This window comes from Marmota marmota, unplaced genomic scaffold (genome assembly GCF_001458135.2).
Source record: "Marmota marmota marmota unplaced genomic scaffold, marMar, whole genome shotgun sequence".
Lineage (NCBI taxonomy): Eukaryota > Metazoa > Chordata > Mammalia > Rodentia > Sciuridae > Marmota > Marmota marmota.
This window is the reverse complement of record NW_026000241.1, coordinates 3,010,507-3,030,284: the sequence shown is the minus strand read 5'-3', so window position 1 is coordinate 3,030,284 and position 19,778 is coordinate 3,010,507. Positions and strand designations below refer to the sequence as shown.

Here is a 19,778-nt window from a genome sequence, read left to right as displayed (position 1 = left end):
TCCCACCACAACAGCCCTGAGTCCCACCCTCCCCCGACTCTCTTCAAATGAACCCCCACCGATCTGCCCCATCACCTGGCCCTACCTCCAAGCATGTCCATCCCCCAACCCCCTCTCGGCGCACAAGAAGGGCCAGGATGCAGGGCTGGGGCAGACCCCGAGGCCTTTTTAAAAACTAAGAGCTCGGGGCAGGGGCGGGGGATGGGCTAGCAGCCGCCGGCCACGAAGTCGAAGTCCTGGAAGGCTGCCTGCTCAGTGGCAGTGAGGGGCCGCGCGTCGCGGGGTGGGCTCAGCGTGGGGGCCTCCCCGGTGAACTCCTCGTCGAAGTTGCTGACATCGGTGCGCCCCGAGAGCGTGGGCACGAAGGGTGGGGGCAGGCGCCGGGCCAGCAGGGCTTCCCAGCCCAGTGTCTGGGAAGGCAGGAGAGGGAGGTCAGGATGGGAGGCTCGGGGCAGGCGTGGCTGAGAGAGGCCGGCCCTGGGTTTGTGGGGTCAGCACAAGGTGGAAGAAGAGGGGTGAGGCTGGGGCAGGGGGAACTGGCTCACCTGGGACACGGCCCACCAGGCCAGAAGGAGTGACTGGGCCTCCACGGGGCCGTGTGGGAGGGGAGGGGAGGACACAGCCCGTGGCTCACGGGCCCCTGGGGTGGGAATGGCGACTGGCTCCTGGGGTCTCACCCTGAAGAACGGCTGCTTCTTCACGTCCTCTGCATCTCGCTCACTGGACCCCAACCTCCGCTCTGGATTCCTCCGCAGCAGCTGCGGGTGCAAAGCTGCGTCAGGTCCGTCTCCCGCCGAGGCCCTGACCCAGAGCCCCTGACCCAGAGCCCCTGTCTGGGCCGTCCCTGCCCAGGCATCCTCACCCTCCGCATGATGCCGATGGCCTCCGCAGACAGGAAGCGCGGGTAGCGGACCTCATCATTGACGATGCTGTCAAACACCTCCTCCTCATCATCCCCTGGGAATGGCGACTGGGGACAGGGGTGGGGTGAACGAGGCCCCTCTCCGGGATACCACACCCAGTTCCACCCGAACCCTTGCTTTGGCGGTGCGTCCCCACAGGGGCTGGCTTGAAGAGGGGCGAGTATCCCATTTCACAGATTGGGCACTGAGGTCCAGGGGCAAAGCCACCTGCCCTCCTCACCCAGCTGTGGCGGAGGCAGAGTTGCGTCCCAGCCCTGGGCATAGGCACACTCCAGGCCCGGTGGGGGCGCCCTGGGGCCTCACCTCACCGACCAGCATCTCGTAGAGCAGCACGCCCAGCCCCCACCAGTCCACGGCCCGGGTGTAGGACGTGTCTGTCAGCACCTCAGGCGCCAGGAACTCCGGGGTCCCGCAGAAGGTGCTGGTCCGGTCCCCATAGCCCATGCCTGGAGCAGCAGGGCCAGGAGAGCTTAGCAGGTGGCCCAGCACCGCCACCGTGGTCCACACAGCCGGCCGCCCCCTCCCTGTCCGACCCCAGGCTCCGCTGCTCACCCTCTTTGCAGAGGCCAAAGTCTGCGATCTTGACGTAGCCCTCAGTGTCCAGGAGCAAATTGTCCAACTTGAGGTCCCTGTGGGGTCAGAGGTACAGAGAGGGACAGGCTGGTTTGGGGGGGCTCTGGCTGTGCCAGGGCCGAGGCGCCCCCACAGCACACACCTGTAGACGATCTTGTGTTCGTGGAGGAACTGCAGCCCTAGAACCAGAACCACGCAGGCCGAGTAGAAGCTGCGGAGAGAGTGGGCGGGTCCTGGGAGCCTGGAACCCGCACCCTTGGGCCCCCAGCCCCCAAGAGCTCCCGGAGGCCGGGGAGGCAGGGCCCAGGGGTGGAGGGTGGCGCCCGGGCTGAGAGCCTGGGCAGTGGCTCACACGGCTCGGGGCTCGGAGAACACGTCGCTGTGGATGTGCAGCATGAGGTCGCCGCCCGCGGAGTACTCCATCACGAAGCACACGTGCTCCGGCGTCTGGAAGCAGCCGAAGAGGTTCACCAGGAACGGGTGTCCCGCGCTGGTCACGGCTGCCAAGATCCGCTTCTCACACATCAGGCTGGGAAGGGACAGGGGTGGGGGGCACAGGTCATGGACACCCCCAACCCCCAACTCCCACTCTCCCCGGAGTCCTCAGTCCACCGCAGATACAGATGTGCACTTCGGATAAGTTGCTTACAATCTCTGAACCTCAACAACCTGATCTGCTAAAGAGGCACCCAGAACCCATCTGTCTTCCCAGTAACTGCCCCCATGACCTTCCTTTGGGGAACCGCAGGGCTGGGCACAAGGCCCAGGCCACTGGGGTACTCCAACTCTTTGGCCAGGGATTGGTTCAGGGTTGGGCAAGCCTAATCAAGGGACTTGGATTGAGGTCCCTATGGGGTCAGAGGGTACAGAGAGGGATAGACTAGTTTGGGAGGGGGCTCTGGCTGTGCCCAGTGGCTGAGGCGCCCCCACAGGGACTCTGCTTCCACCACTGGATTGCCAGGGTTTCCACTGGAATTATTAAGGAATGAAGCTTAAAGCTGGGTGAATCTCAAGCTGTTGGAGTACAGAGGTATCTTTGCCCTCTGGAGGGGACTGCAAGCCAAGCCCGCACACAGGAACACAGAACTCAGAAACCTCATCTAAGCACCTGGATACAGCCATGCCTGAAGGCACTCACCCCAGGACTTTTCTGGTCCAGCTCAATAAATTCTTTTGTTTAAACCTTTCTAAGTTGATTTCCTGATTATTATTATTGGGAAGGCTGGGGACAATCCCAGTGCCTCTGTTGAGTGTTTATAGGGATTAGGCTCTTGTTTAGAGTACTTCAGATGAATCCTCTCATTTACCCTGCAAGAAGGATGTTATCATTCCCCTTTGACAGATCAGGAGACTGCAGTACTGAAGGGAGAACTCAGGTTCTCCAAGCACATCCAGCAGAGCTGAGATTTTAACCTGGGGCCCTGACCCCAAAGCAGAGGCAGTGTAGTAGCACCAGCTTCGGAGCCTGAGGCCCTAGGTTCAAAGCTGGACCTGCTGCTTACTGGCCATGTGACTTTGGACAAATTGCTCAATCTCTGTGTGCCATCAGCAGAAAGGGAACTATAACAGTATTTACTGCTTGAGAGAATAACTGCTCTTTAAATTGTCACTATTATCTTAAATATAAGAGTAATAAGTTCCAGTGGCTGTTATGACTCACTCTCACTACAGCTCCAAAAACAGGATGGCTCTGTCTCTCATTTCCCAGAAGAAAAGACAGAGGTCCCCAGAGGGTCACAGCAGGGTTCTCACCTCTCTACCTCATCTCGAGCCACAATGTCCCCTTTCTTCAAAGCCTTGATGGCAAACAGCTCCCCGCTGGACCGGAATTCAGAAAGCAGCACCTGGAACCACAGGTAGTCTTAGTGGCCAGCCCAAGACCCAGCTGGACAGGACCCCCAGCCCCTAAATCCTTGCCCTGCACTCACCTTCCCAAAGTGACCCCGGCCAAGCACTGCCAGGAACTTGAAGTCCTCGAGGGTCAGAGGTGACTTCCTCAGAGGGCTGTGGAGAGAGGGCACTGGTAGGGACAGGGACGGGGGGCAGGGCTGGGAGTGGGGACTGGAGAGAGGCGTCACCTGCACAGGGCGGGGCCCGGGGTCTCCTGGGTTTCCGGGGGCAGCTCAGGAGTGCTGACAGTTTCCTGGGTGGGGGAACTCTATGGAGGAGAGAGGAGGTCAGGTGGGGGGCCGGATGCCCCTGCCCCAACCTGCGCCATCTGCCCTGGACCCCTCTGTCCTGGCTTTTCCCACACCCGCCTTGAGCACACCCCTCCAGCTGCGTGGCGTCCCTGCCCTGCATACACTGGGCACACTGTGTGTGCCTGCCAACTTCTGACCTAGAGCCAGACCCAGGACAATGCCGTCACCTTGGCAGGCTCCCCTGTCACTCTTCTGTGAGTGACCCCTATCTGGAGAATGGCAAGATCCTGACCTCTGTCATTCACAGGAGCTGTGCCGGGCCCAGAGGCGAAGCTACTGGGCGCAGGTCATGCAGCAATGAGGGGGAATGCAAGCAGCCGGGCTCCCCATTCCCTTTTTTTAGGACTGGGGATGGGCCCCAGGCCTTGCAAGTGCTCTGCCACTGAGCTACACTCCCAGCCCCTGAACGCAAGGATAGAAAGCCAGGCTCCAGTTCTACTAGAGACACGCTGTGTGAGCCCAGGGAAATTCCTGGCTGTCTCTGATAATGGACCAGGATGCCCAGCGCAGCTCGGGCCTAGCGGGAGAGGGGACAGACGCCTACCAGGCTTGACGGGCTGGAAAGAGGCCCTGGGAGGCTCTTCTGGGGCGAGCTGTCCAAGTCAGCTCCGAGGTTCAGCTTCTCCACGGAGACGTCACTGCTAGAGGGGAGGAGGGTGTGTGGGACCCGGCAGCGGTTGCGGCTGCGCAGTGAGAGGCGGCTGGGAGCCCAGGGCGCCTCCTTACCCTGTGGTTCGGGCCTCGGACCCTGGAGAAGGCCCGGGACTGAAGGTGCCGGTGGCGGCAGCGTTGGGAATGAGCCTCCGAAGCAGCCGCACCCACGTGGCGACATCGATGTTCATCTGCCTGGCACGCTGGAACGCCTTTCCTGAGACAAGACCAGGGGTGTCACTCCCTGGGACATTCCCGGCCGCCTCCCCCGCCCCAGGCCAACCTCACCTTGCTGCTTGGAGAATATCTTCTTCTGCCGCCGGAGCCGCGGGATCCTCTCAATAACGGGGTTGCGGAAGGTGACCTGGGCGGGGGAAGGCGAGGACCCCTGCTCACTGAGGGCAGCCTGGTGAGGACCCTCAGGAGACCAGGTGTGTCCACCCCGTGCTCTGTGGGTTCTGATCACCATGCACTGCGCTTAACCCCAGAGAGCAGGGTGACAGGGCACTGGCCGTCCCCACCTGCCTCCTGCCTGGAAAGGGAAGGAGCAGGCGACCAGGCCCCCGAGGGGGAGGGTCCGGCCCATGGGACTGACATCTGAGCCAGCCAACTGAGGTCCGGCAGCACCCACTGCCCTGATTCCCCAGGGGTGGCCCAGGCCAGCTGACCTGGTGGCACAGGACGCTGTGGTCTAATCTGGAAAGGCCTGTGTGTTAAAGGCTGGTCCCTGGCCTGTGCAGTACTGGGGAGCGGAGCTCCTGGGAGGCGGGGCCTGGGGCAAGGCCGTCAGGTCGCTGGGCACGCCCCAGCCTAGGACACCAGGGCCCTAATCCAGGACACCAGGGCCCCAGCCCCAGCCCGTTCTGCTCTTGCCGGGCTTCCAGCTGCCATGAGGAGAACAGGACCGTCTACCACGTGCCCCTGGCAAGATGTGCTGTGCCCCACAGGCCCGGAGCAACGGTGCCAAGCAGCCACTGACCAAAGCTATGAGCCAAACACCTCTTTTGTCTTTTAAGTTGACCACTTACAGGTATTTTGTCACAGCGGAAGAGTTGACTAACACCTGGGAACTTGCTCGAAATACAGATTTTCAGGCCCCCATCATGGACTACCGAACCAGAAGCACCGGGGGTGAGGCCCGCCAGGACGCCAAGGTCCTCCCACACAGGGAAACCACGGTCTGGCTCAATCTTCCCAACTCCAATAGCTTCTCGAAGGTTCTGAAGTCCAGAACCACAGTGTCCTACATGGTCACCACACATGGTGGCTTAAATTTAAATTAGTTGAAACTTAAATACCATTAAAACTTTGGTTCCTCAGTCACACTGCCACGCTTCAGATAGGAACACTCCAGCCACAACAGAATCCAGTGACCGTGGCTCTGCGACGACAGAGCGGCAGCAAGTTCTGTGGCTGGAGCTTCAGGGGCCTCCTACACAGACAGAGGCAGGCAGGGAAGCCTCTCCCGTGCGCTGCTTCCAGCCCCTCCATCTGGTGTTTCTCTTGTTTGTGTTTGGTTTGGGGGGAGCTGGGGATGGAGCCCAGGGCCTCGGTACTCAGGGAGGCCCTCTCCACAGGGCCTCGCCTCAGCCCAGAACAATTACACTGCCCACCACCTGAAATCGCCTTTCCTTCAATGACCAGGTTACATAAGAGTGTCCAGGTGAGGGTGTGGAGACAGGAGACAGACTCAGATACAGGGAAGTAAAGTGTTTTTTTGTTTGTTTGTTTGTTTTGTTTTGTTTTGTTTTTTGGTATGCTGTGAAGGGAGCCAGGGCCTCACTCATGTTAAGCAGGCGCTACCACCGGGTCCCATCCCGGTGGGTCCCATCCCAGCTCCTTCCCTACTTCTTTTTTTTGGGGGGGGGGTACCGGAGATTGAACTCAGGGGCACTCGCCACTGAGCCACATCCCCAGCCCTATTTTGTATTTCATTTAGAGACAGGGTCTCACTGAGTTGCTTAGGGCCTTGCTTTTGCTGAGGCTGGCTTTGAACTTGCAATCCTCCTGCCTCAGCCTCCGGAGCCGCTGGGATTACAGGCCTGTGCCACTGCACCCAGCTCGTTCCTCTACTTCTGGTGGAATTATACCCCAATATGAGGTTGAAATGTCGTAAGCTATGGATGCACTGAATGCCCCCAACCCACCGAACGTCGTCCTCTGCCTCGCTGCCAAAATCCTGCCAGAACTACCCCCCCACCACACGCCTGCAGTTGAGAAGAACCGTCCACTGCACACCTATTTAATCAAAAGGCATCGACTAGTTCAGGTGGTTTATTGACTATGGTACTGAGGGTCAAGGTCAGCACAGCTGTACTAGCAGGTGACACAGGGTTTCTACTGCATGTGTTCTCTTTCTCCCAGCGTCATAAAGTTGAAAAAACATAAGTCCGTGCTGGGGGGTCACTCAGGAGCAAAGCCCCACCAGAAAAGAAAAGAAAAGGAATACACACACGTAGGTGCATATAAAAAGAGTTTTTGAGGGGCTGGGGTGGGGCTCAGTGAAAGTGCTTCCTTGCATGTGTGAGGCCCTGGGTTCCATCCCCAGCACCACAGAAAAATAAATAAATAAAGATCCTGTGTGTTCATCTAATAAATAGGAACAAAAAGTCTTTGAGAAAAATCTGGCCAATGAGGGGGGTCAGAGACTTTCCTTCTCTGTGCCTGAGTTTCCCCCTCTGTCAAATCCAATTAATAATGGTCCTCTGTGGGGCTGCTCTAAGATGTGACAAGTTCACATCAGCAAGGTCTCAATACCGAGTCTGGCTCCACGCTCCTGGGATCTGCTAAAACTATTATTAATTCCACCTGTTCTCCACCAGGGACCTCCTGTCTGGATAAATATGTGCTTTTTTTATTTGGTACTAGGGATTAAACCCAAGGACACTTCATCACAGAACTACATCCTCAGTCCTTCCTATTTTTAGAGACAGGGTCTTTGCTGAGGGTCTTGCTAAGCTGGTCTGGAACTTGAGATCATCCTGCCTCAGCCTTTGCCTCCCTAGTCACGGGGATTAAGGCATGTGCCACCACGCCCTGATGGAGACATTTTTGACTGTCAGAACTGGAACAGGCCTGGGCAGCGGGGCACACGCCTGTCATCCCAGTGGCTTGGGAGGCTGAGGCAGGAGGATCAAGTTCAAAGCCAGCCTCAGCAAAAGCAAAGTGCTAAGTGAGACTTTATCTCTAAATAAAATACCATTGTATATTTTATACAAAATGGGGTTGGGGCTCAGTGGTCAAGTGCCCATGAGTTCAATCCCTGGTACTGAAAAAAAAAAAAAAAGGAACAGGAGTGGACAGAGGTGCTACTGGCACCCTGTAGGGGAGACCAGGAAGCGCCCTACTCTGCTACTGTGCACAGGATGCCCTGCCACAGAGAATGAGGATCCAGTCCCCAGTCGGCAGTGGCAGGGAGGGACCCTGCTTTAGACCCTAACCTAAGGCATCTGTGGGAGGAGCGAGGCGAGGCTCTGGGGCAGGCTTTCTTTGTGGGCTTTATAAACTTTGTGATTTTCTTCCCGCTCAGTGCTGGGGACGGAACCCAGGGCCTCCTGCACACCAGCCAGCGCTCCCCGCAAGCTGCACCCCCGGCCTTTTTCAGAGAAACAGACATTTCCATCCCTGCGCAGATGCCGTGAGTGCACTTCACACAAAAGATGGTAAAATCAGGAAAAACCACGTAAGGTGGCCCCGTCGTCACTGAGCGATGTCATCTTATGGGGTCCCCCTTGTCTACGTGGTCTGTCCTCTGCCTCAGAACCGAACCAACCAGCATCACTGATGGGACTGAGTAAGGGGCCGAGGCCCAGCCGGAGTGCGTCCTACCCTCCCAGGAAACGGGGGGCGGGGGGCAGGAAGGATTTTCTCGGGGTCGGGGGGCTGTACCTCAGCCACCAGGCAGCCCTGGGGCTCCATGTCCAGCTGCACCTCATGCCTCTCGTTGTCCAGGAAGTCCTCCAACTTCAGGAACTTGAGGGCACACAGGCCCCGCTGGTCCCTCCAGAACACCGCCAGCTCCAGCTCCCGCGCCTCGAGGGACAGGAACAGGGCTATCACCTGGGGTGTCCGGAGCCCAGAACTCCGCTGACCCCGTCTGTCCAACACAGCTCACCCTCTCCAGCTCCAGGGTGAAGCTCTGGTCCCAAGCGTTGGGGCCACACGGCCTCCAGGAAGTCTGTCCCACCACTGTGTTGTCAAGCTTGAGCACGGTGCTGACCTCACCTGCAACAGGGGAGCAGGTCAGGACACCACGGGGGGTCTCTAGGGTCTTCTTAAAGAAATCCCAGTAACATTCTGCTTTACTATATTGGCAAAGTTCCAAGTTTTGCCTGTGATGTTAAAGGCTTTGATCCAGTTGATTTTTTCATATGGTGTGAGGTAGGGATCCAAATTCACTTTGCGTGGGTACGGTACTGGGGATGGAACCCGGGGACACTCTACCACTGAGTTACATCCCAAACGCTTTTAATTTTTTTTTTTTCTTTTTTTAATTTTGAGACAGGGTCTCAGTAAATTGTGCAGGCTGACCTCAACTTGCAATCCTCCTGCCTCAGCCTCCCAAGTAGCTGAGATAATAGTTGTACACTACCACTTCCAGGCAAATTCACTTTTATTCTATTCAGAAGTGCCAGCAGTATACTCCTACCCTAGATAAATGCATGCAGGCGTTATACTTCAGGAGATGCATACATATGCTACTTATATAGTGGACCTAAATAAGAAACATCTCACTGTCCACTAATAGGAGAATATAGGTTGCATACCCCTAATATGAAAATCCCAAATCTGTAATGCTCCAAAATCTAAAACTTTTTGAGCACCAACCTGACCTTCATTTTTGAACTTAGTTTCATGTCCAAGATCACTAAAAATATATACAATTACCTTTGAGCTATGTGCATAGAGTATATGAGACAGAAATGAATTTTGTGTTTTGACTTGGGTCACATTCCCAAGATATTTCATTATGCAAATTCTCCATAATAAAAAAAATCTATATTGTTGGAGATAAACAGGTACTAAAACTACAAAGGAAAGCAAGGAAAGGACATTACAACCATAAGCATCAGAAGGCCAGCTACCTGAGGCTGGGGTTGTGGCTCAGTGGTAGAGCGCTTGCCCAGTATGTGTGAGGCACTAGGTTCGATTCTCAGCACCACATATAAATAAATAAAAATAAATAAAGGTCCATTGACAACTAAAAAATATTAAAAAAAAAAAAAAAAAAAAGAAGCCCTCTAGCTACCTGAGGGTAAAGGGATTAGAACTGAACTGGGGAGAGGAATTCTGGAAGGCTAGCAATATTCTATTTCTTTTTCTTTCTTTTTTTGATATTAATTGAACCCAGGGATGCTCTACCACTGAGCCACATCCCCAGCCCTTTTTATTTTTTTTATTTTGAGACAGGGTCTTAGCTAAATTGCTAAGTTGCTGAGGCTGGCCTCAGACTTGTAACCCTCCTGCCTCAGTTTCCAGAGTCGCTGGGAATACAGATGGCAACAGTCTATTTCTGGGCCTGGGTGGTAAGATGGGTGTTTGCTTTATTGTTATTATTTTGATTTCTCTTGTTTTGGGTTGTTGGTTTTTGTTTTTGCAGTGCTAGGGGTGGAACCCAGGCCCCTGAGCTAGGCAAGTACCCCCCCACTGAGCCACGCCCAGCCTTATACTCACGTTTTTGTACACAGGTACATCTTCTTTCTTTCTTTCTTTTTTAAAATTAAACCAAAACGCATATCAACACCACCATAATCACTGTTGAGTGGGCAGCTCTGTGGCATTGAGCAGTACCACGATCACCACCACCATCTCCAGAGCTCTTTTTCATCTTCCCCAACTGAAACTCTGTTCCCACAAACTCCCCACTCACCCCTTCAAGTCTCTGGTACCTGCCTTCTAATTCTGCCTTTATGAATTAGACTCATGAGGAAGTCACGCGGTGTTAGACTGTGTGTGACTGGCTTACTTCACTTAGAACTTGTCCTGAAGGTCCTCCACGTGTAGTAGGAGACAGGATCTCCTCTTTCTAAGGCTGAACCATGTTCCCCGTACGGCTACAGCACACTGTGCTTCTCCACTCATCCACCGGTGGACACCTGGATGCTTGCACCTTTTGGCTACTGTGAATAATGCTGCCATGGCTGGGCAAGGTAACGTATGCCTGTCATCCCAGTGGCTTGGGAGGCTGAGACAGGAGGATCACAAGTTCAAGGCCAACCTTAGCAACTTAGGGAGGCCCCATGACACTTGGTGAGATCTTGTCTCAGAATTTGAAATAAAAAAGAAGTGGGAAGGGCTAGGGTAGTGGCTCAGTGGTTGAGCACCTGCCTCACATGTGGGAGTCACTGGGTTTGATTCTCAGCACCACGTATAAATAAATAAAATAAAGGTCCATCAACAACTAAAAAAATTAAAAAAAAAAAAAGGAGTGGGGACGTAGCTCAGTGGTTCAGTGCCCCTGGGTTTAATTCCTGGTACTAAAATATAAATAAATAAATTATACTGCTGTAAATGTGGATACACAATGTCTCTTGACGATCTTGTTTTATATGCCAGGTGCAGTGGCGTGCACCTGTAATCCCCATGGCTTGGGAGGCTGAGGCAGGAAGATGGAAAGTTCAAAGCCAGCCTCAGCAACTTATGGAGGCCCTGAGCAATTTAGGGAAACAATCACACTGTATAAAATAAAAAAGGGCTGGGGATGTCGCTCAGTGGTAAAGTACCCCTGGGTTCAATCCCAGTTACCAAAAGTAAAAAATAAAAAAAAAAAAAGAAATTTCTTCTAAGATCTTATTCCCAATTTTTAAAAAATTTTTGTTGACAGAATTTTATTTTTATTTATTTATATGTGGTGCTGAGAATCAAACCCAGTGCCTCACACATGCAAGGCTAGCGCTCCACCACTGAGCCCCAGCCCCAGCCCTTGTTTCCAATTCTTTTGGATGAATACCCAGAAACAGAATCACTGGATCATATAACTTTATTTCTTTGTGGCACTGGGGACGCAACCCGGGACCTCACAGGTGCTAGGCCAGTGCTCTACCTGAGCCACCTCCCAGGCCATGCTCCGTGTTCTGAGGAGCCACGGAGTTCTCCACAGTGTGCCCTTCACATTCCCCCCAACTGTGCACAGAGGTTCCAGCTTCTCCAGGTCCTCACCAACACAACACTCTGCTCTGTTGTGGCTGTCACTGCTGTTGTGATAATAGATGAATTGGGAAGAGGGGATGTTGGTTGGTTGTTTTAGAGTTTTTTGTTTTTGTTTTTTTTCCTTGTTTTGGCTTCTTTGCTTTGTTTTCTGGAGATGGGGTCTGGCTCAGGTATTCAGTTGGCCTCCCACACAGCTGGGATTACAGCCATGTGCCACATGTGGACTGTTTAAAGTGTCACAAATGCGGGGCGTCCAGGGCCCCATCCATGCCCCACCCTCAGGCCCGGTGCCCACTCACTCGTGTTCTCAGCTTCCGCTTTGAGGCTGCTCCGGCCGCTGAGGCTTCCACTTCGGCTGTAAAGGCCCCGAGCTGGGCGGCTCAGGAAGGTGGTGCGGCTGTCGGGGGTCCCAGGTACCCCCATCGAGGGTGAGGGGTTCCAGGGGATGGTCTCTGGGAGGTCTCTGCAGCCCACCACACGCACCTCCAGGGTTCCTGCAGGAGGGGCAGGATCATCAGGGGCCACTGCAGGAGCAGGCTACGGGGCCCATAACGGAAAGGTCACATCCCAGGATACAAGTGGGAGCCCATAAAGGACAATCGGGGTGGGGCAATCGATGGCTGTGCCCAGATATGAGAATAGGGAGAGGTACTCTAGAGGGTCTCGAGGAACTTGCTAGGACCCAGGGGTCTGGGGTAGGATCTGGTGAGCTGATCTGAGGTTTGAGAGGGGCTGAGGCAGAAGTTAGAGGTTCAGGGCTGAGGGGTTTGTTGGGCCAGGAGGCAGGTGGAGAGGAGGGGATGGGGCAAAAATCTAGAATCAGAAAGCAAAGTGGGGTGGGAAGCCAGGCTTGGTAGTGCCGCGTGTAATCCAGCGACTCCCTGTAATCAAGCTGCAAGAGGAGGACTGCAAGTTCGAGGTCAGTTTCAGTAACCTAGCGAGGCCCTAAGCAACTCAGTGAGACCCTGTCTCAAAATAAAATATTAAAAGGGCTGGGATGTGGCTCGGTGACTAAGCGTCCCTGGGCTCAATCTCCAGTACCAAAAAAACCCAAACAGGTGGGAGCCCACGTGCAGAGGGCTGTCTGGCCTGCGGACGTGGGGTGCAGGATGAGAGAGACAGGTGGCAGGGAAAGGGAGAGGACAGAGGGACAAGACTCTGGTTGGAAAGCCTGGATCCAGTTCAGCGGTCTCAGGGCTGGGGCAATATGAGGGGTCAGAGGCCCAGAGCCGCCAGGGCAGGGCAGACCCGGGGCGCACCTGTGAGCGGCGCAGGCTTGCACAGGGTGCTGTAGTGCATGGCGGGGAAGGGCCCAGTCAGGAGCGCGCTGAAGGCGGCAGACGAGGCCACAGCGAGCTCCTCCCGCAGCAGCCGCCCCTTGGGGTGGTCGGCAGGCAGCTCCGTGAGCCTCCGCTCCAGCGCCTCTCGAAGCAGCCCCAGCTTCTGGTTGGACTCGGTCAATTTCTCCTGCGCCTGCAGTGGGAAGGCAGGGCTGAGGGCGGGACTGGGCGGCCTACCCAAGCACAGATCTAGGTACTCCCCCAGCTTGGGTTCCTTCTCTCTAGGGGTTTCAATTTCAAACCACTGTTCCTGCCCTTGAGCTCCCTATAGACCAGACCCTGCCCTTACTAAGGCCCATCCCTTGCAGAGGCCACACCTCTTACCGGTTCATCCAGGTCGAGGCCCCGCCCCTCACCGAGGCCCCGCCCCATAGTGGCCCCATTCCTAGTCCAAGCCCCACCCATTGCTGAGGCCCCACGCTAATGAACCGTCCTGATGAGGCCCCGCCCCTCCCTCATTGAGGCTCCACCCTCACTAAGGGCCTGTTCAGGCTGTCACTGCCCCTCACTGTAGCTCCGCCCACCGCTGACGCTCCAACCCCTCACCTCCCCAAGGGCCTTGCGGTCTGGGGTCTTGGCCGCGCTGAGCAGGCGCAACACATTTTTGGCACCCTCGGCCACCGCATGCTCCACTCGGAAGTGATGTCGTAGCTCCTCGATGCGGAGCTCTACTGCTCCCAGGTCTGGGTCCCCTGTTGGGATGGAACTTGGGACAGTGAGGCTGACCTGCAGGTCCCTGGGCAACCTGGCCCCAGACACAAAGCCACAGACATACCACCGCCAGGACTCATCCCGCTTCTCCCCAGGGGCAGTCATGCTGCCACTCGCAGGCACGCCACACTCAGCCAGACTCAGTCACTCTTATCCAAACACCACCACTCACAGAGAGCGTCCTAAGGACATAGCAGGAATCACTGTAATGAAACACAGGCATGCTGTCAACCTGGGCTTAGGGACAGTCCCATTGTAATTGCCCGTCTTCATTCCAGAGAGCAGCAGGGGGACAGGCATACAGTAATCCAGGGCAGTCACAGAATTAGCTAGAGTCAGTCACTGTCATCACCCAGGGACTGTCACCCACAGGGACAGGGACATAAATCATGCTGTCATAAGGTGTTGACACACTTCACTCCCCAGTGAACAGTCACCATCCTGCTGTCACATCCTTAACCAGGCACAGGGTCACCTGTGGGCATTTGGACAGCCACAGGGATTCAATGACACTGCACTCACGACGCTGGAGCAACAGCCATCCTAAGACACAGAGTCCTGGATGCTCCGACCCCCATGGGGCACGTTGGAGCGGGGCCTTGGGAGGTGACGAGGATGAGTGGAGTCGTGAGGGGCACTTGGGATAGCACTGAGGCCCTCAAAGAAGAGAGACCCGGGCTGGGTGCGGCCCAGCGGTACAGCACTTGGCTGGCAAGCCGAGACCCCGTCTGTCCCCAGCATGGCCAAAGAGACAGAGGGACAGAGACCAGAGAGCCTGCCATGTGTGCCCACTTGAGCACATGTGCCTTCCCCTCCTCCCCACCTCAGGACATGGCCAGAAGGTGGCCATCCGCAAGTCAGGAAGAAAGCCCCTGCCCACCACGCTGTCACCCTGATGTCACCCCAGGACTGTGGGAAAACAAATGTGTTCATTTCAGCTTCTGGTTTGCAGTCCTGCAACGGCAGCCCAGCCCAAGGCGGACCTGCAGGCACCCTGTTGCCCACAGGGACAGAATGCCATCACCACCTGTCACCTGCAGTGGAACACACAGGTCACAAAGACACGATCACACTGGCACACAGGGACACCAACACAACAGACTCTGTCACCATACAGACACAGGCCATCAACTTGGCACAGGGACACACCATCACAGGGGAAGAGGGACCTGGTCAAAAGACAGAAATGACTTTATGCCCAAGCCCAGAGCCAAGAAAAGGGACACAGTTACACTGCAGCAAAAATCCAGGACCTAACTCCAGCCCGGGAGTCACAGAAGCATGATCACACCACCACAAGGGCAAGGCATTGGGACAGCCAAGAAATGCCACCACACTCCTCAGAGGCAGGGCTGTATCACTGAATCCACAGAGACTCAGTGTCACAGAGAAAGACTGGGTGTCAATGAAGGCACAGGGACAAGCCACATCCCAACACAGGAAAGAGCCACCCAATGGCTCGAGGAGCACATCCTGTGACACAGGTGTAGGAATTTCATCACTCACAGGCACCGGTCACAGCTCACTTGGCTACAGCTGTCAGTCACTAGGATGGTCCTATAGTCCTGGGTAATGTCCCAGCTCAGACCCTCGCACTTTATCACAGAGCCACGTCAGTCACACTGTGCCCACAGGTGTGTGGCACTCTCCTAGACAGGAACTAGTCACAGGGACGCTGATGTTCCCGGAATGTCATCTTACAGTCACACAGGGGTTCCCAGGTATGCTGGTGCGCGATGCTCAATATGCCACAAAGACTCAGGGATAAAACTACAAGCCGCTCATGGTGACAACACCCAGAGGCAAAGGGCCACACTCACACAGCACAGTCACCGAGAAGCACACAGACACACCACAGACGCACACAGGCCCCAGACACACACGGTGCCATCAGTCACAGGCCAACAGCTGACCCTCCGTTACCTCTCCTGAGACACACGAGACATATAGTTGTCACTTGATATCCACAGGAGACTGATCCCAGGATCCTCCTCTGGTACCAACATCAAGTCTCATTTATAAAATTGAGTAGCATTTGCATAGAACACACACACATCCTCCTGTAAACCTCAAAGCACCCCTGGGTGACTTAAAATTCAAAACGAACGCGGTGTACATAGATGTCATGCCGCATCATTTACAGACTAATAACAAGAAACAAAAGTCTGCACGTGTTCATCAGAGGCACAATTTTTCCTCGAAATATCTTCAACCTGTATTGGCTGAATTTACAGACAGGGAACCCAGGAATATGGGGGGCCAACTGAACATCAGCCCCTGGCCCCCATCCAAGTCACATTAATGCTGACCCACACCAGTGGTACAACCACCACACACAATACACCAAGACCCTGCCTGCGCTTGGGGCTGGCAGTCTCAATACATTCAGCTCATTCGTACCTGCAGACCCAGACACGCAGGCTCATGCTCAGATGCATGCGTGCGTACACACACACACACACACACACACACACGGATTTGTCCTAAGGATGAGAGTTGACTGATACCTGATTTAGTCCAAATTTTAAAATGGGACAAAATTTCAAACAGACCCAGATAAGGTCAGGAACAGGTTACAGTCACACAGCGGGGTCATGGTACCTGCCTCCTTGCCCCAGAAAAGGATGCTTTGTGGAGCTGCAGATTGAAGCCTGCAGGGTGGAATGCAGGCCAAGCTATCTCAGGGTGAGGGACTTGCCTTGGGCCTCCTCTGGGGCCACCTGGCTCTCCAGCTGGCCAGCCTGCAGTGCCCGGCGGAGCTGCATGCGGATGATGTCAATCTTGGTCTTGCTGTCCTGCAGCATCTGCTGGGCTGTCAGCAGCAGCTTGCGGTCCTGGAGGCAGAGAGGGGTTGTGAGAGGAAGGCTGGAGAGCTGCTTCTGTCTACACCACGCAGACCCTGGAAGGCTGTGTGACAGTGCGTGTTCATACACACAGAATGTAGATTCGCTGTTGCCAGGGGCTGAGGGAGGGGAGGGGGGCTGACTACTAATTAAGACAGTTTCCTTTTAGGGTGCCCCCTGAAATGTTCTGGAACTAGACAGAGGTGCTGGTTGCACTACATGGAGTGCACATAATGCCACTAACCTGTGCACTTTAAAATGGGTACCATGGTGAGCTGGGTGCTGTGGCACATGCCTGTAATCCCAGTGACTCAGGAGGCTGAGGCATGAGGATTACAAGTTCAAGGCCAGCCTGGGTAACCTGGTGAGACTCTGCCTCAGAATAAAAATTTTTTAAAAAGGGCTGGGGATGAAGTTCAGTGGTAGAGTACTCTTGGGTTCAACCTCAAGTATCACAAAAATAAGTACGTAAATATATAAAATGGTTTAAAAAAATGATGAATGCTTGGACACTAGATTAGTTTTTGATTGTTTTGCAGTACTTGGGGGAACCCAGGGCCTTTCACATGCTAAGCACATGCTCTGCCACTGGGATGCACACCAAGCCCCAGGGTGATTTCTGCTGTGCTGTGCTTGGGGTCTGTCCTTGTGAGACTCAGTACAAAACAATCCTGGCACCTCCCCTGGTCTCCCCCATGTGACCTCTCAGGTGCCCGGCTGCCTCCCCTTACTGTTCTGCCATGAGGTCCTCCCCAGAAGCCGAGCATACGCCAGGCCCGCGCTGCACCTCCAAACTGACCTAAAGTCATTTTTTTTTAAAAATAAATTATCCAGTCTGTGGTTTAGCCGGGTTCAGTGGCGCACACCTCGAATCCCAGGGGCTAGGGACGCTGAGGCAGGAGGATCGCAAGTTCAAAACCAGCCTCAGCAACAGTGAGGCCCTAAGCAACTCAGTGAGACCCTGTCTCTAAATAAAACACAAAGTAGGGCTGGGAGTGTGGCTCAGTGGTCGAGGGCCCCTGGGTTCACTCCCTGGTACCAAAAAAAAAAAAATAAGCAGTCTGTGGTTTTCAGTTATAGCAACTGAAAATGGAGGAAGAAGATGTGTGTGATCATGTGTGCGCACACATGCAGGCGTGTCCCTGTGTGAACGTGCAGGTGTGCGCCCGCGGGGAGGGTCTGCGCTCGTGGGTGTGCACACAGGCCCATGTGCGCCAGACGCCCACCTTGGTGCTGCCGTTGCTGTAGGTCTGGATCATGTTCTCCGCCCCCTGCTTCACCTTCTGCTCAATGGCCAGCTGCTTCTCCAGACCTGCCACCAGGCTCAGGTTGGTGGCCGAACAGGCAGGGCCGCCCATACCTGGGGATTGGGGGCCATCTGGAGGGAACAAGAGGAAAAGCAGTTACCACGGCTGTCACCTAGCTCTGCCTAGGACATGTTACCCCAGCCATGAGCATCCACCCTCAGCCCACCTGGGACACTGGATGTTACCCGGGGCAGAGGGGCGGAGGAGCTGCTGCCACCACACAGAGGGCCAGACACCAGGGCCCAGAGGTCCTGACACCCAGCCCTCCCCGGGAAACCCCTTAGGACTGGGGTCAGGACCCAGAATGAATGAAGATGGCCCACATCCAGGTGAGTGCCTGCCTTTGGGGTTCGCTGGTAGGAAAGGCCCCCAGGTATTCACACGGCTGTGGGTGAGCCCACGGGGTGGGTGTGCTTATGTTGGTGAACCGCAGGTGTCACCCCCAATGCTGGCACAGCTGTGAGACACTGGGAGACCCTGGTGTTGGCTGTGCTGGTGTGGTGTGGCTGTGCTGGTGCCTCGGGGCGTCTGCATGAGTCTCTGAAGGGTGGTGGGACACAGGCAGTTGGAGCCGCAGAAGCAACTGCGTGAGATCCGGGTGTTGGCTGAACTCTGTGCCTACATGCAGGACACGGTGACAGGCTCTGTGCGTGAGGTGCTGGGCACTGGTGTGGGAGTGTGCGTCTCTCGGTCTTGTCTGGTCACAGATGTCCCTCTCTGGCTGTCCAGGGGACTGTGGAAGTTTGCAAGGGTTGGTGTGTGTCTCTGGGAGCTGGTGTAGCACGTGTGCAGGTCTCTGTGTGTCATCTGTGTTTCTCTAGGTGCTGGTGGCAGTAAGTGTGGGTGTTGTCATAACTAAGTGACAGTCTCTGGGATTCACATGACAGTGTGTAGCTGGGTGCAGTGGCGCATGCCTATAATTCCAGTGGCTTGGGAGGCTGAGGCAGGAGGATGGTGAGTTCAAAGCCAGCCTCAGAAACTTAGCGAGGTCCTAAGCAACTCAGTGAGACCCTGTCTCTAAATAAAATATAAAAAGGGCTGGGGATGGGGCTCAGTGGTTAAGTGGCCCTGGATTCCATCCTCGGTACCCCCCAAAAAAGTCATAGAGTGTCTAAGTCCTTGGTGTCACAAGGGTGTTGTGATTGATGGTGTGTTTTTCTGGGGAGTTATATGACAGAGTGTAAGTTCTGGGGTGCCATTTAGGTGTTGTGTGCCTGTAAAAAGCTTTAGATGAAGAGTTCTAGAGACCTGTTACAGCAGTGTGAGCATACGTAACTCAATAAACTGTACTTAATGTGGTTTTACATTTTTAACCAGAATTAAAAATAAAAATATAATTTTTTAAACATTAAAAAAAATGGGTTGGGTGGAGCTCAGTGGCAGAATACTTGCCTGGCATGCTCAAGGACCTGGGGTCCAAGCCCAGCACCACAGAAATGAGAAATGAAAAATAAAGTCCCTGGGAGTCGTGCAAGCATTATGTGGTGTCTCCGGGGTATTTGTGTGACAGTGTGCACATCCTTGTGTGTCGGGGGGGGTGTGACTGGTGAGAGCTGCCGGGTGTTCACGTGACAGCGTGTCACCAGGCGTTGCCCAGGTGTTGACATGTCTGGGTTTTTATTTTCTATTTTCCAGTACTGGGGACTGAACTCGAGGGCCCTCCACCACTGAGCCACCTCCCCAGCCTGTTTTCAGGCACTTGTGTAGCGATGGCAAGTCTTTGGGTGCTGTCTCTGTGTCGGTGTGGCTGTGGCACCATGAGTCTCCGGGTGTTGTCTGGGTGTCACGGTGGCTGTGCGATGCAGTGTGCATCCTTGGGTGGTGTCGGGCACGGGTGTGACCGGGCTTGCCTGTCTCTGGGTGTTGGTGACCGTGTGGGGCTGGACGCTTGCTGTGGCTGTGTGCTGACAGGGACAGGTGTAGTGCTGGTGTGTCCCCCTGGAGGCGGCGGCCGAGGCCCTGTGTCTCCCCCTCACCTCCAGCAGGCTCCGGCAGCACCACGTGGGCGTGCAGCTCCTGCAGCTGCTGGTGCAGCAGGTCCAGGCGGCGTGAGGAGCCGCGCAGCAGCAGCTCCACGGGG

At 55.1% G+C, this 19,778-nt stretch overlaps 2 protein-coding genes across 4 annotated transcripts in view; one reads left to right on the top strand and one right to left on the bottom strand.

Annotated features, from left to right (window-relative positions):
- The window catches only part of Ptger1 (prostaglandin E receptor 1), a 5,847-nt gene extending 5,827 nt beyond the window's left edge, over positions 1-20 (top strand). Inside the window, exon 3 of the mRNA XM_048795344.1 lies at positions 15-20. Coding sequence (XP_048651301.1) covers positions 15-20 — 6 coding nt within the window. The remainder of the gene's footprint in view (positions 1-14) is intronic.
- Positions 21-146: 126 nt separating this feature from the next.
- Pkn1 (protein kinase N1) overlaps positions 147-19,778 on the bottom strand; it is a 39,317-nt gene continuing 19,685 nt past the window's right edge. For 2 of the 3 annotated variants that reach the window (XM_048795075.1, XM_015489150.2), the window contains exons 3-23: positions 19,675-19,778; positions 17,618-17,769; positions 16,247-16,382; positions 13,384-13,529; positions 12,757-12,970; positions 11,797-11,991; positions 8,463-8,572; positions 8,237-8,380; positions 4,637-4,712; positions 4,424-4,565; positions 4,242-4,335; positions 3,575-3,654; positions 3,425-3,500; positions 3,249-3,340; positions 1,849-2,025; positions 1,639-1,707; positions 1,476-1,552; positions 1,227-1,369; positions 863-970; positions 678-758; positions 147-410 (exon numbers count right to left, since the gene is read on the bottom strand). The exon at positions 19,675-19,778 ends at the window's right edge or, in 1 of these variants, runs on beyond it. In XM_048795075.1, the coding sequence (XP_048651032.1) occupies positions 207-410; positions 678-758; positions 863-970; positions 1,227-1,369; positions 1,476-1,552; positions 1,639-1,707; positions 1,849-2,025; positions 3,249-3,340; positions 3,425-3,500; positions 3,575-3,654; positions 4,242-4,335; positions 4,424-4,565; positions 4,637-4,712; positions 8,237-8,380; positions 8,463-8,572; positions 11,797-11,991; positions 12,757-12,970; positions 13,384-13,529; positions 16,247-16,382; positions 17,618-17,749 (2,496 nt within the window). In that variant the 5' untranslated portion in view covers positions 17,750-17,769; positions 19,675-19,778 and the 3' untranslated portion in view covers positions 147-206. Of the gene's footprint in view, positions 411-677; positions 759-862; positions 971-1,226; positions 1,370-1,475; positions 1,553-1,638; positions 1,708-1,848; positions 2,026-3,248; positions 3,341-3,424; positions 3,501-3,574; positions 3,655-4,241; positions 4,339-4,423; positions 4,566-4,636; positions 4,713-8,236; positions 8,381-8,462; positions 8,573-11,796; positions 11,992-12,756; positions 12,971-13,383; positions 13,530-16,246; positions 16,383-17,617; positions 17,770-19,674 lie in introns of all 3 variants that reach the window. The other variant, XM_048795074.1, reaches the window with a different exon arrangement.